Source organism: Fusarium graminearum, chromosome 3 (genome assembly GCF_000240135.3).
Source record: "Fusarium graminearum PH-1 chromosome 3, whole genome shotgun sequence".
Taxonomy (NCBI): Eukaryota; Fungi; Ascomycota; class Sordariomycetes; order Hypocreales; family Nectriaceae; genus Fusarium; species Fusarium graminearum.
In genome coordinates, this window is record NC_026476.1 from 4,369,141 (window position 1) to 4,387,992 (window position 18,852).

The following is an 18,852-nucleotide window of genomic DNA, read 5'->3' on the forward strand; positions in this document are numbered from 1 at the left end:
CTGTTAGCAGCTGAAATTCGAACTGAAACACTGGTGGATTATACTTGGGAGGGGAAAGATCGATTGACCCGTCGTTTAAACAAGAGGAGGAACGACAACCACCATGGCGCCTTCTTACGGTCAACCTGGTAATACCAGAGACTCGCTCGAACTTGCATCTTTGGCAAGCTCGAGCCAGCTCAACGATGAGGGGGCAACGGAGATATCGTCGCGACAGAGCATATCGTCATCGCGAAGACTATCTCTCGAACTTGATGATCCATTGAACAGCGCTAACCCCGCGAACCCTGCTGGGAGAATGCATCGATCGTACTCGACAACGTCAGCCTTCGAGTACTCTGGCAACATGTTCCCTCTGAGCTCAACCGCAGGTGCTGAAGGCTATGCCCCCATTGGGGCCTCAAACTCCAGGGTGAGACCAACCGGTGGCTTGGGTGGGGGGTCGTTGGAGAAGAGCAAAAACCTGACATACCTTAACGGATTGTCACTAATTGTTGGATTGATCATCGGTTCCGGCATTTTCTCGTCGCCAGGCGCGGTGAGTAGTAAAGTTGGCTCACCAGGCGCTGCGGTGCTTGTTTGGATCATTGCTGGTATTCTTGCATGGACAGGCGCTGCATCATACGCCGAGCTTGGTGGAGCAATGCCACTGAACGGAGGCGCTCAGGTGTATTTGGCTAAGACGTTTCACGAGGTTTTCGGCTTCTTGTTCACATGGGTGGCTATGTTGGTTCTGAAGCCCGGCAGCGCCGCTATCATCTCCATCATCATGGGTGAATATTTTGTTCGCGCATTCATTGGTGCTGACGCCGAGTACGTCAACCCTTGGATCAACAAGGCTGTCGCGCTCGTTGGACTTTTGATCGTAACATTCTTGAACTGTGTTTCCACAAAGCTGGGAACCCGTGTGAACGACGCACTCATGTTCATGAAGTTCATTGCTTTGATCGGGATAACAATCACTGGCATTGTGGTTATGATAACTGGAAAGACGCTCAAGGGCGAGTCAGAAGTCGACTGGAAACCGTCTGCAATGTTTGACAACACATCAACAGATATGTCTGCTTGGGCTCTGGCGCTTTACGCCGGCCTTTGGGCATACGACGGCTGGGACAACGTAAGTGGTACACTGGCGACCTTGATCATGAACTCTGAGTGCTAATACAGTTCAGACAAACTATGTTGTTGCTGAGTTTCAAAACCCGGCCCGAGACTTGCCTCGAGTCATCCACACAGCAATGCCATTGGTTATCCTCTCCTATGTCCTAGCCAACATTGCTTACTTTCTTGTTCTGCCTCTCAAGAGCATGGATGGTGCCAATACGGTTGGCGTCATGTTTGGCAGTCATGTTTTTGGCTCTGTCGGCTCCCTTGTCCTCGCACTCATCGTCAGTGCCAGCTGTTTTGGTGCTCTCAACTCCTCAACCTTCACCTCCAGCCGTCTCGCCTACGCCGCTGGCAAAGAGGGTTACATTCCATCTATATTTGGTACCATCGGTGTCGGAGCCAGTGCCCATGAGCATGAGCTCAGCACACTGCGCACTCGCAGCTGGTTCACTCGTAAGATGAGGCAAATGTTTGGCGATGAGGATGCGGGACTGTTTTATACGCCAGTGTATGCTCTCATCCTCAATGCTGTTCTCACAACAGGCTACATAATTGTCGGAGAGTTCAGCACTCTTGTCACGTTTTATGGAGTTGCCGGCTACGCTTTCTACTTCTTGACTGTCCTCGGTGTAATCGTTTTGCGTGTTAAGGAACCTGAACTCCCTCGCCCTTACAAGACTTGGATTACTACTCCCATCATCTTTTGTTGCGTGAGTATCTTCCTTCTCACCCGCGCTGTATTCGCGCAGCCCTTCCAGACACTCTCTGTCGTGTTCTTCGTGGTTGCCGGCGTACCGGTCTACTTTTGGCGCATCAGAGGACGCGATGAGCAGGTCTTGAGAAGAAGAGGGCATTCGGACGAGGACAAGAAGTGGTATCAGTTTTGGAAATGATCATAATTTGAGAGATGCACGATAACGCAATAGGGGTTTAAGGAAATGACAGCGGGTACATGTCATGACGGCGAAACACATCGTATGAAGTTATAGCGAGATGAAGTTTGACGATGGCTTACATAATGAGGCATATCAACATAGCGACTATGCATGTGTATTATTAGTATAGTAACAAAGTAAAATAAGATGGAAAGCGAAGTAGGGAATTCTGCTTCCAGTTTGAAACTGATCCAACATGTTCAACTAGCGAACTTCTGCAAGCTCTCCAACACGAGCCTCATTCAATACCACTGCATGATTAATATTGGATAACCGGCTTTGCTGCATACCCTAGTTTTCCGCATTGCGTGTAATTCAACACGGAGACATGCTGATAGTAACAGATCTCAGGAACGGGTTTGATATTTCTTCCTCTGCAGAACTGTTGCTTCTGGAGATTACTTTGGCAAGTTTCGTATAGGCTTCAAAAGGGGCATTGAGACTCAGAGTCAAGGATGGTGAGTAGAAAGTGTTAATTCAAGTCAGATTCGCATAAGCTCTGCATTGTCGCAGTTCATACAATTGGTCACTGAAAGAGAGAGAAGGTTTAACTTTAACAAATTGTATTATCTGCAGCGCTGATTACTTTTGACCCGCGTCTATAATGCAGTTGATCCAAAACTATTCATCATCATGTACATATCGTTTCTTCCTTTATGAATACATCTATTTCTTCTCACGCTGACCATAAGCCTTGGTGGCGTAGTCACCCTGGTGGACAATGAGGTCGTGAGGGTTGTAGTCGTGGCGACCAGACAGGTAAGAGTCGATGATAGCCTTGGTACCGTTGGCGTATCGGATCTGAGCATCCAGAGAGGTACCAGACATGTGAGGAACCATGGCATTACCACCGCCCCAGTTGTTCTTGGCGTTTCGCAGAGGGTGCTCCTTGGGAGCGGGCTGGTGGTCCCAGACATCACCACCGTAACCGGCGAGGTGACCAGACTTGAGGGCAGCGGCGACGTCCTCTTTGACAACGATGGCGCCACGGGCGGTGTTGACGAGGTAAGAACCCTTCTTCATCTTAGAGATGAGGTCCTTGTTGAACATACCCTTGGTCTTCTCGTGGAGAGGGCAGTTGATGGTGACAATATCACACTGAGCGAGCATCTCCTCGAGAGTGTCGACGCGGCGGCAGCCGATCTCCTTCTCAGCCTCGGGGGAAAGGGGCTGGTAGTCGAAGTAGAGGAGCTCCTTGCAGTCGAAAGGCTTGAGGCGGCGGAGGACACGCTCACCGATGCGGCCGACAGCGACAGTGCCGACAACCTTGCCCTCAAGGTCGAACTCCTGCTTAGCAGCATGGGCGACGTCCCACTCACCAGCCTCGATCTGCTCGTGGGCAGGGACGAAGTTGCGGATGAGGACGAGGATGGTCATGAGAACGTGCTCAGCAACAGAGACGACGTTGGAGCCAGTGACCTCAGCAACGGTGATACCGCCGTTGGTCTTGTTGGCAGCGTTGAGGTCGACGTGGTCGGAGCCGATACCAGCGGTAACAGCGAGCTTGAGCTTCTTGGCCTTGGCCAGACGCTCAGCGGTCAGGTAACCAGGGTGGAAGGGAGTGGTGATGATAATCTCAGCATCCTCGAGCTCCTCGTCGAATTTGGAACCCTCACGGTCCTTGTCGGAAGTGGTGACAAGAGTGTGACCTTGGTCCTCGAGCCACTTGCGGATGCCGAGCTCGTTCTCAGTTGTTCCGAGAAGGAGGGGTTGCTATGGAACATGTTAGTTGCTGTTGGCCATGAAGGTGTGGTTTGAGACACGATTGAGGGATAATGATGCAGGATTGAAACATTGGGTGTAAGTTGGGTTGCATTGCTGTCACTCCAGGCGCCTGCAGTGTAAACCACATGAGAGCCAAGAAGCGATGCACTGTCACCCAAACATAAATCCTTGATGCTATTGCAGATGTTTGCCCAGACATTGCCCCGCATCATTAGGCTGATAGTGGCTGATTCTCATGTAGTGAGACCATTTCCCCGCGTTTGAGATCGACAAGCGTGGAGAGATGGTGTGTGGGGAGATGTTTGTGGTTGTCGGTAGATGTGGAAGTGTTCGAGGTAGAATCAACGACCATTGAAGGTAATTGACCGAACAGTGAAGAGAAACTGGGCTGTGGAAGAGAGATGGAAGAACTTACATCCTTGGCGTGCTGGCCACCGTCGTAGAGAACTGCAAGAACCTTGACCTGTTTGATGTGTTAGATGAGGCTCAAGAGGATATTGGAGAAGTGGGTTTAGAGGGGAACGCTTACCATTTTGGCGGTTGTGAAGAGGGTTGTTTGTTTTGTTGAAAAGGTGAGAAGAAGGAAGAAAGATGATGATGATGATGATGATGAGAGTGAGGAGGAAGGAAAGTAGATTATCGAGGGTCCAATGCCAGATATTTATGCTCTCGATGGAACGCCATGACTACCTATGTATCTTATCACCAAGTAATAGGCACCTAATGTGTGATGGATGCTCTCCACACGAGACGACACGGAAACAGCCAAGGATCCACGTCTCACACACTGCAGTGCAATGAATGGGTTGCTGCATGTTCGCCATTAACGGAATGGGGACCGTGACACGGCCAAGGGCGGCCGAGTACTCGCTCACACAGCCCAACAGCGAATCTCCATCAATCCCGCGAATCCCGAAGCTGTCGGCATTCTGAGCCTAAGGGGAGAGGGGTCAGGGGTCATGGCATGTGTGTACGGAACGGTACAGTGCAGTATGGTTTGGTAGGCGTCAAAGTCTGGAAGCTTTCTTTCTCCATATGCATCCCCGTAGAATTAGATGGAGGAGGAGGCGACGACAAGCGCCGAGAATGGCAACCGATGGGAGACCGGACTCTGAGCAGCGAACCCCATGAGATACATGTCGTACGGTAGTGAATTGGCCCTTTTCGCAAGTATCTTGACCACGGCGACCGGCCGATGAACCGCTAGATGCCGTCCCAAGATGAAGGCGCCTCGACAGAATAGAGCGGGGGAGAGGGAGCGCGTGCGAGTACGACCACACTCTCTTGAGATGGGGCTTACCAGAAGAGGAAAGTATGGCTCTTCCATGATGGAGGGCATATCTCGGTGTTCGGAGTTTGGTATGACTTAACCTTGACTGGGGAGAGCTCCAGGAGCTATAGCCACCAACCAATCATGGGGACCGATCTTGCCTGAGGCCCTGTCGAGGTGGGGTATCGAAACTACCTCTTTTGTACGGGACGACGGAAGGAAGCGGGGTTGATCCAACCTCCCCTCATAGCTTCAACTCAGCAGCACGGCAAGACACGACACGACACGGCAGGTGCGGTAGACTTTTCCGTCTCTTGGAATAATTTACAGTGAGGAACCATATTATTTGCGTGAGGCTTCTCCAATTGAGAGAACATTCTAATCGAGTTCTGTTGGAGAAAATAACAAGCTAGGTATACAATGTCCGCTCGCTAACATGACATGGCATGGGATTGTGTAAGTGGGGGACCATGGTCATGATGGAGGGATGATGCCGTAACAGCTACTGCTGCACTGCACCGCAATCTGCCACCAACATACTGCGTTCGGAAGACCAACTATCTATTCGGGCTCCAATATTACGGAGGCCAGTTGTGGAATTGGGGAGTTATCAAGGTCATAAATCCGCTGGCAAACAAGATGGTATCAATGATGATATATGTTGGGCAGAACCACAGATGGACCGATTTTACCCACTGAGATTCTGATATCACTTCCTTGGACAGTAACTGTATGATAGCAAGCAATGATACAGTCCCATCTCATCACCCCGTAATCATCAACGCCAAAAATCTCCCATCGTCTCATATCTGCATGCCGCGTTCTATTACCGCAACAGTCCCTTGTTCATGGGCAAGCCCAGCCTCTGTAATCATATGCCTCAAACATCAATATATTACTATGTAATTCTATTCTATTCTCGTCCAACTGGAGTCCTTTTTTCCTTGTCCATCGCTATTCGGCATCTCGCCGCCCGGCCGTAGTGCCCCGTTCTCCGATTCGGATGTGGGGACAACTTATTCGCACATTCATCTCCGGACAAAGTTGCAACGCCACAAAGTGACAAGCCAAGCTTCTGGACTCAATCTATTCAAATTCGTGTGCATGACCTTGATTAACTTTGGATATCGTCTCATGAGCTTGCCTTTTGGGATACTACCCCGCATTCTCGCATGGGTTTGGATGTTGGTCAGGGAAATGTCCGTCTTCCGAACTGAGGACATCATGAGTGCGTTGTAAATTCATGCGATCTGAGTACGTAACAGTATGGCCTCACAGTAGTCTACAAATATCAAAAGACTGTATTATTGATTTATTATTGAATCTGCAACACCATATGCTTGACTGGTACCAATAACTTATAATTCCATTTATTGAATGCTAGATACCCTACATCTCTGGATGGCGACTGAATCAAACCTTCAAGGTTCTTTGATCCCCCTTGTGACGGTTCAGGTCAATATGTCCCACAACGCCGTGACATCTCCGACCTGTCAGATAAGAGCAACAAGACTTTCTTAGTCTGCCTTGGTAGTCTTAGTGAGGCTGCTCAGTTGCCCCTGGCGTTAGTGGGAGTCGTTTTCCCTGTCGGAGTCGGCAGCCGACGTCGGGAATACCGTCTCCGCAACTCGGCGTCTGCAATCGACTGTTGGACTCGAACGACGAGAGGCTAACGAGACGTATCCGAAACTCAGTACTCTTGGGCACCGCCCTCGTGATTCATGGGGAGCAAAGTCTTTTGAAACCTTCAACTTCGCACAGAGCAAGTCCAATCCAACCGACCTAATCTACTCGGAATGATCACGAGATGAAAAGCCTTGTGTCCGAGTTTTCAGCCCGCAGAGGCAGTTTCGTCTATTCGATTACAATATGAAGCTCAGGGATATCATACATCCCAAAAATACAGCCACCAAGATCCATCCGTAAAGCGCCATCCCAGGTATAGCCCATATCCATGGACAGCCCGTCGAAATCCTTACCCTGTTGGGTCGCTTTCAAGCAAAAATAACCACACTGAACCGTTCGTTTCTTAGTCCGTACGTCCTACATCATCAGTCCAAACAAGAAAGGTACAGGTATCGGTATATGTCCATCATCGTCGTAATCGTCATCGGAATCACTCGAATAACCTTGTTCGCCCCATCCGCCTTCGCCGTCCTGATCTCCTGGGTCGTTCTCCTCGTCTTCTTCGCCTTCCATATAGCCAGGGAAAATGTCGAAACTGTCGTAATCATCGCTATCGAGACCCGAATAGTCAGTGTCGTCGATCTCGTCGCTCACCGAACCGTACTCGAAATCCTCGGGATCTTCTTCATCTCCCACGATGGTAGCGTTGAGCATCTCTATCACTGTAGGTTCAGTGTAGACAATGTCAAGTGCTTCCAGGACCTTTCGACCCTCAAACCGCAAGACCTCGTTCTTCGGAATCGCTTGCTCCACGAGTTCCTTGACGTCCTTGTCATCCAGTGTCTTCACGTCAGTTCGCAACCCGGCGGAGATCAACTGGTTTGTGAAGGACCAGTTGAGTTGTGGTATGTGATAGAAATTTGGCTGCCCAACGCCGCGAATGCCTGTGCGGGGCTCCCAAAAGATAAGAGTTGACCAACATTCTCGATGCAGTCGTTCTGGCTTGTCGCGCAGTGCATTTGGATGCTTCAGAAGTATCTGACATGCTTGTGGTTGATACCCATTGGTTATGGTATACATAAAGGCTCCGTCTGGCATCGCTTTTGTCGGCATATAGATATCCGCGCCTGCGTTTACCAACACAGGCGTCGTTCGCCAGCAAGACGCTGATTTGAAACTGTAATACAACGGAGGCTCGCCATTGAACAGCTCATTGGGATCTTGACCTCGGTCAAGAAGTATTTGAATTAGACTCGATGGCTCATCAGCAATTGGCGAAGGCTTTTCCAAGCAGCGGAAGATTAGCCCTTCGCAGAGCTCATTTGGTATCGGCACAGATTTCATCAGATCGGCCGCCCTTGTCCAGAGCTGCTGGCTGAGTGCTGTCTTCAGGAGGTCCAACAGAAACTCTTCTGATGGCCTTGTCATGCCGTGTTTGGCATAATCGATGCGTAGGATGAATTCAGTCTTTCCATCGTCGTAGGAATCATACACAGACGCTGTGAGGATATTTTCTAGATCGCCTTCTTCTGGCCGACCACCGTTCTCGAGAATTGCTTGTGCGAGGTTCAGGTTTCCATGCACCACAGCCTCTGTAAAAGGGCGTCCCTCAGAGGCACCCTTCTCGTTTGGATTGGCACCGTGCTCGATGAGTAGCTTAGCCAAAGCAGCGTGTTGATTATCCCACTCGCGGTTGAAGTATGGCTCACAGTGCCGAGTGCAAAGGATATTCAAAGGAGTAACCTCATCCAAGGAATCCTGCAATGTTGCTCCTGCATCGAGCAGCATCTTTGCAGAATCGTATAAACCCAGTATAGAAGAGCCTTCAGCTGTCTCGCCAACTCGTGCGAGCGCAGTCAGGCCATCATTATCCAACGCGTTGACATTGGCGCCACCCTCAAGCAACGCCTGTATGGCATCAGTATTGCAGCCTGCACTTGCTACCATGAGCGGTGTCATTCCAAGAACGGCTTCCTTTGCGTTGACATCGAAGCCCTTGGCAATGAATTTTTGAATGATTTCAGCCTCAGATGTGTTGCTTAGAGGTTTTGTGGGGGGGCCGAGAGGGTCGAAGAAGTCTTCTGGGCGGAATCGACGCGACCCAAGGATCAAGTGAAGAATACTGAAGCGATGCACTGACAAGGTACTGACATCTGCGCCCAAATCAATGAGTTTAGAGGCGTCATCAAAACGACGTGAGAAACAGGCCATCATGAGCGGGGTCAAGCGCGTCTCGATCAGTCTTCTATCCAGGTCGGCGCCTTGCTCCAGAAGATGCGGAACTATCGTGTCCCAGTGACCATACCAGATCGCCTGGAATAATGGGGTGCCCATGAATGGCCCTTCGACGTTAATGTCTTCCTGGTACTTGTCGTCCAGGAGAAATTTTAACAAATCCAGCATATTGTGTTTGGCAGCGTGATGCAAGGCTGTCAGCTTGAACCGACTCGAGTCGTGAGCAACGTCGTCATCTCTCCAAGCAGTGGGATCCAGCTCAAAGTCAATCCCTTGATATATAACCGTTGAAGCCCCGCGTTTCAGAAGAAACTTTGCCGTGTCTAATTCTCCGTGACATATAGCGACATGTAGGGGAGTCCAGTTTCCTCCGTGCAAATCCTCAAGTTCTCCTTCGTCGACGGCCTGTGACTCGCTGAAGGCTTCGATAGGTAAATGCGGGCGACACAAGCACACGCCCCAGGAAGGCGCGTCAATGGAGGCGCCCGCATCAAGGAGGATCTCAATCATGTCAATTCGCCCCTTACTTGCAGCAACATGAATGGCCTCCCATCTGCAATCGCTGAAAATGCCGTCATCGCAGCCACTTTCGAAGCAATCGCAAGCGTCGTGCAGCACATATGATGCATCTAAATCGACAGATTGATCGTCATCTTGAACTCTCCACATGGGATCATCGTAGTAACTGGAATGGTAGTTGTACCATTTGTGCGAGGGGTCGATGCGAGGTTTGGGTCTGTGTGTGTAGGCCAGACGTGAAGGGCTGACACCAGCTTTTAGAGCACGGCGCAGGACTTTAACATCTCCATTCTCGACTGCCCAGTGCAGGGCGCCAGGTCTATCGGATCGGGCTTCGCGTTTCCATAGAATCGGGCTTGCGATATCGTACCAGTGTCGGTTGGCGCGCGAGAGGGCAGCTATATCGTATTTCTTGTTCAGGAACGAGGCGATGTTATGGAGGACCTCATTGGGAAGCCCGTCGAGCGAAGGCATGGCGGGCGACAGGAGGACAGGTCGATTCGAAGTTGGTGGATAAAGAAAAGGAAAGGAATGGATTGAGGTCAGACGAGAACAGAAACGGGTAAAAAAAGTTGAGATAGCTAATGAGGGGACCACTGAGGAGGTTCTCAGGTTCTGCACTGGGGAAAGTGTTCCCGCCCGGAGAATTTTCAGGCATAAAAAAAAAGGAAGGAGACCTTCACAGGGATTTAATTATCAGAAATACCGGTTAATCCCTGCTAATATGAAGCTATTCGCTAAATAGTCTATGGGTGTTGACAAATTTCTACTATTTTTTAAAAAGGGTTGCCTGTATAAATAGGTGGTTGATTTACTCCTTCATCGTAAAGACGTATAGACGTTTGATATATCCGTATTCAACACCTACAGCCACCTTTCTTTGCTATCTTTAAGGCATCCAATGGTTTAGCCTTGTTACTTGTACTGTACGGTTCCTTTGTTCCTGTGGCACTTGCCCCCGCAATTCGATGACGAGTGTCCCAGCAAAGTACGCTCTCTCTTCACTGTCGCTTCAGGGACCGGTCCACTAAATGCAGATCATAGGTGTGGAAAAACTGCCCGAGCGTCTGGGACGCTAGTAATTGTTAGGTTGAAACATTCATGTATGGATCGATGGCGATTATATCACGGACAATTATCCTGAACCCGAACTTGATCGAACTCGAGCAGGGTAACATCATCGCTTAAAGTTGCCCTCCGAGAATCATGTATCACAAAGACGGGTTCTGTCCGACGTGATTAGCCTATAAAGCCTTGACCTCAAAATCAGTGCAACGTTGGCGGCAATTGTTGGCCAGCTATCTACTGCCATGGATGGGACACAGTGAAGAACACAAATCCTAGTTTTTCCATTTTATCTGACAAAGAATTATATGAAGAACTCGTGGTATCCACAGCAGATTCGGCCTCAGTAGAGACTACAGTCGGTCCAATTCTGCCTTTTGCTCTAATGTGGGAGGCCGACCAACACAAATATGAGGGGGCTTAGATGGAAGGTTTTACACCCTCGAATCAGGTACGGCTCTAAGCATACTTAGAGGAGAGGAGATGGCATCATGTATAAAAGTAGCCATTCAGGCGTGCGATAGAAGTAGAATTTCTCTTCTCAAACAGTTCCCAACATCATTATTACAATCAATACATTCAAAAGGTGAACCAACAACATGGTCAGTGTCGGAAAACCGCGACTGGACAAATATGGCAAGATACTCTCACGGCTCTTTGAGAATCTCGCCCTCTTTCACATTCTTAAGCGAGTAGATGGCCCTCACGCCGTCACTTCTCATGTTCCCACCACTCTTCAAGATACTAGGCGCAGATTCCTAAAGAACTTGAGCTACATCTGTGATTATAGAAAAGGAGGAGATACTACGACCTCTATGGCCCTCGAGGATAAGCAGAAAAGCGTCGTGTTTTGGATTGCAGCAAACTCAACTCCAAATGACAATGTCATCACCTTCCTTACCGAAGTACTTGAATTACTACGCAAGGAGCGCAAAGACACCAAGGTTGAGCAGAAAGCTTTGAATGATAGACTGGCAAGGACATGTGCCGAGTTTGCTGCACCACGACTGAAAAAGGAGTGCAAACTGTTGCATAGAGCTGCTAGATACTGTGAGAAGTACCTCAAGTTGGATACTGACACGATTCAACAGCCTGGTGAGTCTGACTTGACCAAAGAAATTGATGCTGTTAACATAAATCTAGGGTCAAGTGCTCTGTTAGAATGGCTATCTCAGTTCTCGTATTCGGGAGAAACTGATACTCTCACTCTATGCCAGACAGCCTATGATGCTCGCCACGATCCTCAAATGGCAACTTTGAGAACTTTGAGCCATCAGCTTAGTGTGGCACCCCCGGAAACTGCAAAGACATTCCGAGCCGTCAGGCACTTCGTAGGTCGCCTGGCTGAGAGAGTACGCATATCTACATGCCTAGTTCAGGATTATCTTCTACTGGGGCCACTTCTCAATTCATACGAAATAAGACGAGTGGACGCCCCTGGCCCAGCTAAAGTACCACCTGCGGATGGTCTTACAAACTTGAACTCGATAGTCAAAAGAATGCTGCCAGCCAACGACCCCCGTCTCGAGGATATGCAGAGCTACGTCGCCTGGTTGAGCGGCCCAATGAATCTTGAAGAGGCTATCAAGAACATGTACGATGAAGATTCAGGCCGACTGTGCGTACATTCTGAGATCCAAATGCTGGAGGAATTTCACCGCAACCAACGCAAGTTCGTGGGCAGTGATCGATACATAGCCTGTAGTAAGCTTGCGTGCCTCTGCTGCAAGATTTACTTTCGACATCACCCTGGAAAGTTCGTGGAACCAGAATCACATCAAAAGCCCTACCTGAATTGGAGACCCGTGGAGTTGCCCGGTGGCAAGGAGAACATGCATTGGCTAGACCAGCGTCGAGTGTTGGCAATGCTTAGCAGCGAGTTGGGCTCGGCTGTCGAGAAGCAAATCGTCAGTCAACAACAGCCCAACCCGTGGCAGCCGGATTCGGTGACGAATATCACGTCGAGTATGGCGGCCTGTGATCTCTCTGAATCTCAAGGAGCATCTGGAGATGATTCAGGCTGGAGCGATGGTGAGTTCTAGTTTCATTTGACACGCTGGAGACTAACATTCATAGACTCTGCTTCGCTGGCACACTTGAACAAAGATGAGTTCAGCGATGGATCTGTCGATGACAGCTATGAACACAGCGACGACGAATCTGATGGAGGAGTAGACTTGGAAGATTAGCATGATCGACTTGAGTAAACAGGTATCTTTAGTACCTGATACGCGGCAGGTTAACTTGGAAGTTGTCTGACAAGGATAAATATAATAAAGGAATGTGATTGAAGACTGTGCACACTATGAATAGACCTACTAGCTACTACTTCCTGACTCTCTTCTTCCCACCATGCATCTCTCGCTCATGTCTACCCAAGTTACATTTCCTAGTGAACCACTTGTCACAAAACCGACACTGCACAGTCTTTCGCGAGCGATGGGTTTTGTAGTGTCGTCGCATATCCTTCTGACAAGAATCCCGAAAGTTACAACCAGGCCACGAACAGTAAACAGGCTTCAGATGAGTTCGAAGATGATTACTTGAATCCACGGTTAGTGACGAAGTCAGTTCAAAGGACAGATTCTTGAGCTCACTTTCGCATGCGATTTTCTCCAAAGAACCTATCGCAGCCAGGCCAAATGCAGAGCCATTTTCCATGCTCTGCAAACTCGTTGTTTTTCAAACGAATAGCCGAATCTTCTCTGAAAGTCTGATTGCTGCTTATCTCGGAGCCTGAGTTGTTGTCGGGAGGAGATGAACCGAACTCTGACGAAACGACATCAAATGAATGTGCTGGTATTCCGTCAATTTCTAACGCAGCTGATGAGTCAAGAATGGTATCGCTCGTATGGTCGCACGCTGAACCTACGCTCTATAGAGCGGCTGCGGTGTTTGGTGAACCAGTGAGCGATGCCATCTTATAAGCATCACCTGGGGCGGTTGGAAGGTCAAGAAACGGCACGGGAGAACTTGAGAACACGAATGGAGTCGAGTCGATGTTGCTGAGATGGGAATCCATCCCGGTCATCGGAGACGAGAAGATGGCCTCTGAGAAGCTATCGTGGGACTGAGGCGCAGAACTCGCAGTCGCACCAAACCCGTTCTCTTGATCCATTGAGCCAAGAGAAGCGGCGTCTTGAGACCAAGAGCTCACATTAAGCCATTGATCCACACTCTCATGAGAGGTCACCAGAGGTAAGGAAAAACCGCCGAAGTCAGCTCCGAAGACTAGAGACGGGTCGGTGCAGCGTCAGTACAAGCGACCGGTGGAGCAACCCCAGATAATGACTCGAGGCGGACACTTACCATTGAATGAATAGTCCGAGTCTACGAAACTCTGTTCCGTAGACCCGTCCTGAGTCTGGGGTACTGATTGATGGTCGCTCATGAACTAGGTTGTTGGAATTGAAAAGAAGATGGTTTGCCAACGCATATTTGACAGAAGAACAGAGCTGGCTTTATATTTCCAGATTATATTTCCTGACATAAAGTGTTTCACCCCTCTCAGTCTCTTGATAGCGCAAAGATAATCAGCAATGACACTTTGAACGGGTATTTCTGCAACCTCTTGGCACGGCAAGTTCCAATGAAAGCCCTGACACCCCTCAATCAAGGATAAAAAAGTCATATCATGGGTAAATGGTTGGCCAGTTGGTTGAAAAGTGTAAAAATGCACACTAGGGGAGGCCTTCCAGTCTTGGCTGAGTATCATTGGCTTATGAGCAGGGATGGTTGCATGCAGCTCGGGGCTACGGGAACTTTGACTTAGACTGCTTCATATGAACCAAACAGAGAAACGAACAATGACTTGGAGATAACTCAAAAGGGAATTTTTGGTGTGCTCCAACTGAAAGTGCCCTGAGTGCTTATTGGAGATGAGAGTTGATCGATCAGACTTGTGCCTGACGAACTGGAATAAGTCTGCAGCCAACACCTGTCAACCCGTGTCACTAATAATAACCTCGACTGATATTGATACCATCAACTAGAAATCGCAGCGAGAAACTTCACACTCTTGATTCTTGACCGACACCGACATTCAGTGCCTTATCTCGTCGGCTCACAGACGTTGCAAAAGCCCACCTAACGATGTCATTAACAAGCCACAAATTGGGGTAAAACAGCTGCCCAAAGTATAACAAGTGGGATACAAAGAATGGAGGACGTCGTCAACTCCACCAGGTCTAGATTGTTGATGTGTCCCCACAGCAGAACCACGCCGTTGAAAGCATGAGAGATGCAGAATCCCTAGACTAGCAAGTATGGAAAATATGGTTATCAATAATAGACTTGATCTAACCAAAATCCCCTCTCGCATCATGAGAGATATGGTCTGGCCCGCATCATGATGGTGTTTTGAGCCGTCAAGTAACGTTATGCGTTAATTTAGCTGCGTAATAGCGCGCTGAAATTCCTCGAGGCTGAGGCTGAGGCTGCACAGAGTGTACCCTAACATCAAGCTCGGGCCTTTGTCATATTCTCAGGCATGTTTTGTGCGATCTTTTGTCGATGATTGCTGTAGATCACCGCGGAGTGAGATGCGAGCCACATTTATGAGATAATATATGAAGCGAGGATACGAAAGATCATCGTAGTGATACTTGTAAAGGGTGTTGGTGATATCATGATCGAAAATATGAAACCGCCATGTTCGTAAGGATCTTGTTGAGATGGTAGAGATAAACGTCATGGAGCGTTGAGGATAAGTGAGCCTCAACCCCTGTTGCGGCTTCAATGCCACGCGATGAGGTTATGATTAACGTATGACAAAACGGAATGCCCATTGAACAGGCCGCCATTTCGGGTGACACGGGGCTGAAGGTAGTGACTACTGGGTAGTTACTCACTCCTGTTGATCCTGTCACTTGTCAAACAAAGAAGATCCGTATCCTATTCCTTGGCATCGGTCTCGCCTGTGCATGTTTGTCTACCGTAGTTCAGCAGATCCACAGATTTGGGTTTTCATCGGCGAGAAAAGACGCCAATGGATTGATATCACGGCATGTGACGACACAATTGGCATTTCTATCTTGCTTGCAACAAGTTGAGAGACGGAAAAGGGAGGCTAATTATGGATACTGAGATATCGGATCGTCAATTACTAGGATCCCCGGATTTGTGGTGGATTTTCGTCGTGTTTCGAAACGGACATCATAATCTCTTGACGTCAGGAATGCTGGATCTCATCATGCGATGTTCATTTGACGAGTTTGAAGTATACAGAAGAGTATTCATATATAAAGTAAACAAATGATAATGATCCATAATAGTGATGAAAGATCACGGAGGTTGATGATGAAGATGAAAACATCGCCTGTCCTCATGAATTCTTGGTGGTTGCCGTTACTGGAGCGGTATCGGCCGACTTGAAAATCATCCAATGACGAAATAGTCACGGCAACACCCTCGTATTGAGCCAAGCCCTCAGGGCCCCGACTTGGCCGTGCAGCGGTCCACAGGGGACTCCCCGCACCGGCGATCCCTGTAGCGAGTCGCTAAGCTCGCCCGAGCCTCTAAGATATCCACTGTAGCGGGTCTCTAGTCTCTCGGCTCACGGAGGATCCACCTCCATCCCCATGCTAGCCAGCCAGCCACCTTGATCGGCCAGCCAAGAGAGAAACTTCATCGTTACATCGACCGACCAGCTGAGGGCGATCTTTTGAGGTGGCATTTAAGAACCGATACGATCCCCTTCACTTTTTGTTTCTTGATTCTTTTGTATTATCGTCAATCCTCAAAGACTTAACTCAACAGTCTTCCCAAACCATACTCTTAATACTCTTCCTCCTCCCTCGAACAAACCCTCTCCCATCTTGGCTTCCACCCTCGCTCTACATCTCGAACAACACACAAATCATGCTCACATCAACCTTCCTCCTCAGCCTTATCGGCCTTGCAGCGGCCTCACCGGTCCAGCCTCACATCGTCAAGGACCCCAAATACCCATCACGCTTGACATCAAAGGGCTTCAAGCTTGTCGTCAACGTCACAGATCCTTCGTTGGACTTTGATCCTCCCATCCAAAACTTCGAGCTCACCGGCATCCACACAGGAGCCGGCCTCGCCCTTCTTGGTATCACCGAGAAGGACGGCCGCATCTTCTACCAGAACGGCACAAAAGAGGAGCGTCAAAACGGCGAGGCTACCGTCATCAGCGATGGTGGTACTCCCTTGACTCCCAACGGCATTGCTCTCGTTGCCGATAAGAAGAACAAGAACCTCTTCGGTGCTACGCTCAACTTCGAGCCTGGTACTGCTGGTGTCCAATTGAACCGGCTCGACGACCCCTACACCTACTTGTTACCCGAGACCTTTGTTGCTTGCAACAAGAGCATAGAGTACTACCGCGGCCAGAAGTTCGTGGTCATTGAGCAAGCACGCATCACCATCGACAAGAACAACAAGATCCAGCGCAACATCCCCAAGGGTTGTGCGCCCATCCGCCTCGTTCCCCAGTGCGACAAGCTGGAGTCACTCCCCAAGGGATCGTACTCCAGTCACAAGTACGCTCTCGACTCCAAGTGCTACAAGGATGTCTCCGAGATCGAGTGGAAGAAGTACAGCCCTTAGACTGAGACTTTTTAAATTAATGGGAAACAACGAGATGGATTTAATGATGATGAAAGGGTAATGATTGCTTCTTTCTTTTGGATAGCCTCTATAATTAGCATTGGCATTAATAGCTCTAATATTATACAACAAATTATCTATATGTCTCAAACTTTTTCCATGCATGCATCGTGAATCTGCCGTACCTGTGAAGAAATCCAGCGGTGAGGCAAAATGTGGGTTACACAAACTGCACTTACAACCAGATCCAGGCTTTGCCAAGCAGCTGAAGTCCGAAGACGAGGTGAACAAGAACAAAGGCCGTGAAACAATGACAATTGCATCTAATTCTCTCGGCGTTTTTCTTCTCCGGCAATCGCTGGTGACAAAACAAGCAGTAGAGAGTGAGTGGATTTGTCTCCGTAAAAGTCAACTCTCAGGTGCTGCCAGTGCCAGGCACATAAACTCAATCTCCACCAAATCCTTTGTTGGTTCCTTAGTGGCACATCCTTTTTGGACAAGAGGAATGGGCTTGATGTACCAAAACGGAAGATAGGCTGTTTGCTTGAGTCAGTTTGTTTTGCCACTTGGACACGCACCCTCGCTTGCTTGCGGCTGATGTCGACTATGCGATGGTGGTGTAAGATGGCCAACATATCGGTGTTTTCTGGGGTCACTGACTGACTCATTTCGGATAACGAGAACTAATGGATATTAAAGCTTTCTGTTCATTTAATAACTCATTGTTTTGGATGGAACTTTGAAGTAAAGTGGAGAGATACATGGTAACAAAGTGAAGGGACGTACCCTACATGTACATGGCAATTGCGAAATAATATCGTGCCACTTGGAAACTCGAAGCTCTTGACCAATCCTTGAGGCTCTTGAGACTGAACAGTCTATCAAGTTAATAAATGGCGACTTATAGAAGCGTAAGACGATAGGATCATGGGATTGCTCGATGAGATCCAGAAAATCTAAGATTACAGGACATCTTATGATGTGCCCCTTTCATCACCTGTGTATGCCTCAGGAGTTTGCAGTTTTTTGATATTGCTCTCGTCTCTTAGGCATAGTTTATTTTATTTTTGAGATTCAATTTACTGATCTCTTGGATGCCATTTATGGAGCTAAGATCAAGTCGAATCATGACAACTTCGTCAGGGCCAAACTCACATGACCCTGGATATGAAATTGAACCTGAATAAGTACCAACAAGCAGCAGAAGGTTATGCAGAATTAGGGCATAAGAACAATAGGACTGTGAGGCTCATCTTAAGTGGCGTAAGCTGACTTGCGAATTTACTCTCTTATGCTTGCAGCAGCCAAGTTTTCTTATCATCAGAGAGGCCTGAACCGGGCAACCAAGGTACACATCTAATCGATTGGCGACCACAGAGTTCATAAGGTTGCGAGATGCTTACCAAACCAAACTTTCACTACTGTTTGCTCAGAGGGTCTGGTTTCAATCGTCCATCCTGTTCGTCATATGTGTATATTGTTCCGAGATTCTCACATATCAGAAGGCATAGTGACCGTTGTCTGAAGACTTCAAAGGTTTCGATCTGAAGAGCAAGAAAATCATTTAGCTAGCTCGCCAATATTCTGTCCACAGAGAAGTGGATAGCTGTATCCTTTGGTCTGTAACTATAAAAGCTGAGAGGTTAGAATACTGAAGAGACCGGGCAGACTGTCGCTACCCTGCGTTGGACAAGCTGGCAGTTTGTAAGCTTGCAACTACGGGCGAGCTATACTTTGCTCATAGTGTATATCACCATATTCATGTTTACAATCTTAATCTCTAACAACGCATGAAAG

The 18,852-nt window shown here is 48.5% G+C and overlaps 7 protein-coding genes across 7 annotated transcripts; 3 read left to right on the forward strand and 4 right to left on the reverse strand.

The window, feature by feature from the left end:
- Positions 1–103: 103 nt before the first annotated feature.
- Positions 104–2,000, forward strand: FGSG_06126 (uncharacterized protein; the record flags this gene model as incomplete). The annotated part of the gene is made up of 2 exons (XM_011326450.1): positions 104–1,117; positions 1,173–2,000. 2 exons carry the CDS (start codon positions 104–106, stop codon positions 1,998–2,000), a joined length of 1,842 nt encoding a protein of 613 aa, XP_011324752.1.
- A 554-nt stretch (positions 2,001–2,554) lies between these two features.
- FGSG_06127 (formate dehydrogenase) lies at positions 2,555–4,384 on the reverse strand. Its single transcript, XM_011326451.1, has 3 exons — positions 4,297–4,384; positions 4,183–4,230; positions 2,555–3,755 (listed from the first exon to the last, which is right to left on the reverse strand). The coding sequence occupies exons 1-3, from the start codon at positions 4,297–4,299 to the stop codon at positions 2,709–2,711; spliced, it is 1,098 nt and encodes a 365-aa protein (XP_011324753.1). The 5' UTR covers positions 4,300–4,384; the 3' UTR covers positions 2,555–2,708.
- Positions 4,385–7,080: 2,696 nt separating this feature from the next.
- Positions 7,081–9,066, reverse strand: FGSG_06128 (uncharacterized protein; the record flags this gene model as incomplete). Its single annotated transcript, XM_011326452.1, has 1 exon — positions 7,081–9,066. One exon carries the CDS (start codon positions 9,064–9,066, stop codon positions 7,081–7,083), a length of 1,986 nt encoding a protein of 661 aa, XP_011324754.1.
- Positions 9,067–11,081: 2,015 nt separating this feature from the next.
- On the forward strand, positions 11,082–12,671 carry FGSG_06129 (uncharacterized protein; the record flags this gene model as incomplete). The annotated part of the gene is made up of 3 exons (XM_011326453.1): positions 11,082–11,577; positions 11,626–12,513; positions 12,559–12,671. 3 exons carry the CDS (start codon positions 11,082–11,084, stop codon positions 12,669–12,671), a joined length of 1,497 nt encoding a protein of 498 aa, XP_011324755.1.
- A 108-nt stretch (positions 12,672–12,779) lies between these two features.
- FGSG_12869 (uncharacterized protein) lies at positions 12,780–13,903 on the reverse strand. Its single transcript, XM_011326454.1, has 3 exons — positions 13,792–13,903; positions 13,080–13,713; positions 12,780–13,024 (listed from the first exon to the last, which is right to left on the reverse strand). Exons 1-2 carry the CDS (start codon positions 13,871–13,873, stop codon positions 13,358–13,360), a joined length of 438 nt encoding a protein of 145 aa, XP_011324756.1. The 5' UTR covers positions 13,874–13,903; the 3' UTR covers positions 12,780–13,024; positions 13,080–13,357.
- Positions 13,904–16,099: 2,196 nt separating this feature from the next.
- On the forward strand, positions 16,100–17,203 carry FGSG_06130 (uncharacterized protein). The gene has a single exon (XM_011326455.1). The coding sequence runs from the start codon at positions 16,342–16,344 to the stop codon at positions 17,053–17,055; it is 714 nt and encodes a 237-aa protein (XP_011324757.1). The 5' UTR covers positions 16,100–16,341; the 3' UTR covers positions 17,056–17,203.
- A 175-nt stretch (positions 17,204–17,378) lies between these two features.
- Positions 17,379–17,723, reverse strand: FGSG_12870 (uncharacterized protein; the record flags this gene model as incomplete). The annotated part of the gene is made up of 1 exon (XM_011326456.1): positions 17,379–17,723. The coding sequence occupies one exon, from the start codon at positions 17,721–17,723 to the stop codon at positions 17,379–17,381; it is 345 nt and encodes a 114-aa protein (XP_011324758.1).
- Between the last annotated feature and the right edge of the window lie 1,129 nt (positions 17,724–18,852).

Coding starts and splice junctions, on each gene's coding strand:
- FGSG_06127 (XM_011326451.1), bottom strand. Junction 3,756..4,182: donor GTGGCCAGCACGCCAAGGAT/GTAAGTTCTTCC, acceptor CATGTTCCATAG/CAACCCCTCCTTCTCGGAAC.
- FGSG_12869 (XM_011326454.1), bottom strand. CDS start 13,873: ATGAGCGACCATCAATCAGTACCCCAGACTCAGGACGGGTCTACGGAA. Junction 13,714..13,791: donor CTCGGACTATTCATTCAATG/GTAAGTGTCCGC, acceptor ACCCGTCTCTAG/TCTTCGGAGCTGACTTCGGC.
- FGSG_06130 (XM_011326455.1), top strand. CDS start 16,342: ATGCTCACATCAACCTTCCTCCTCAGCCTTATCGGCCTTGCAGCGGCC.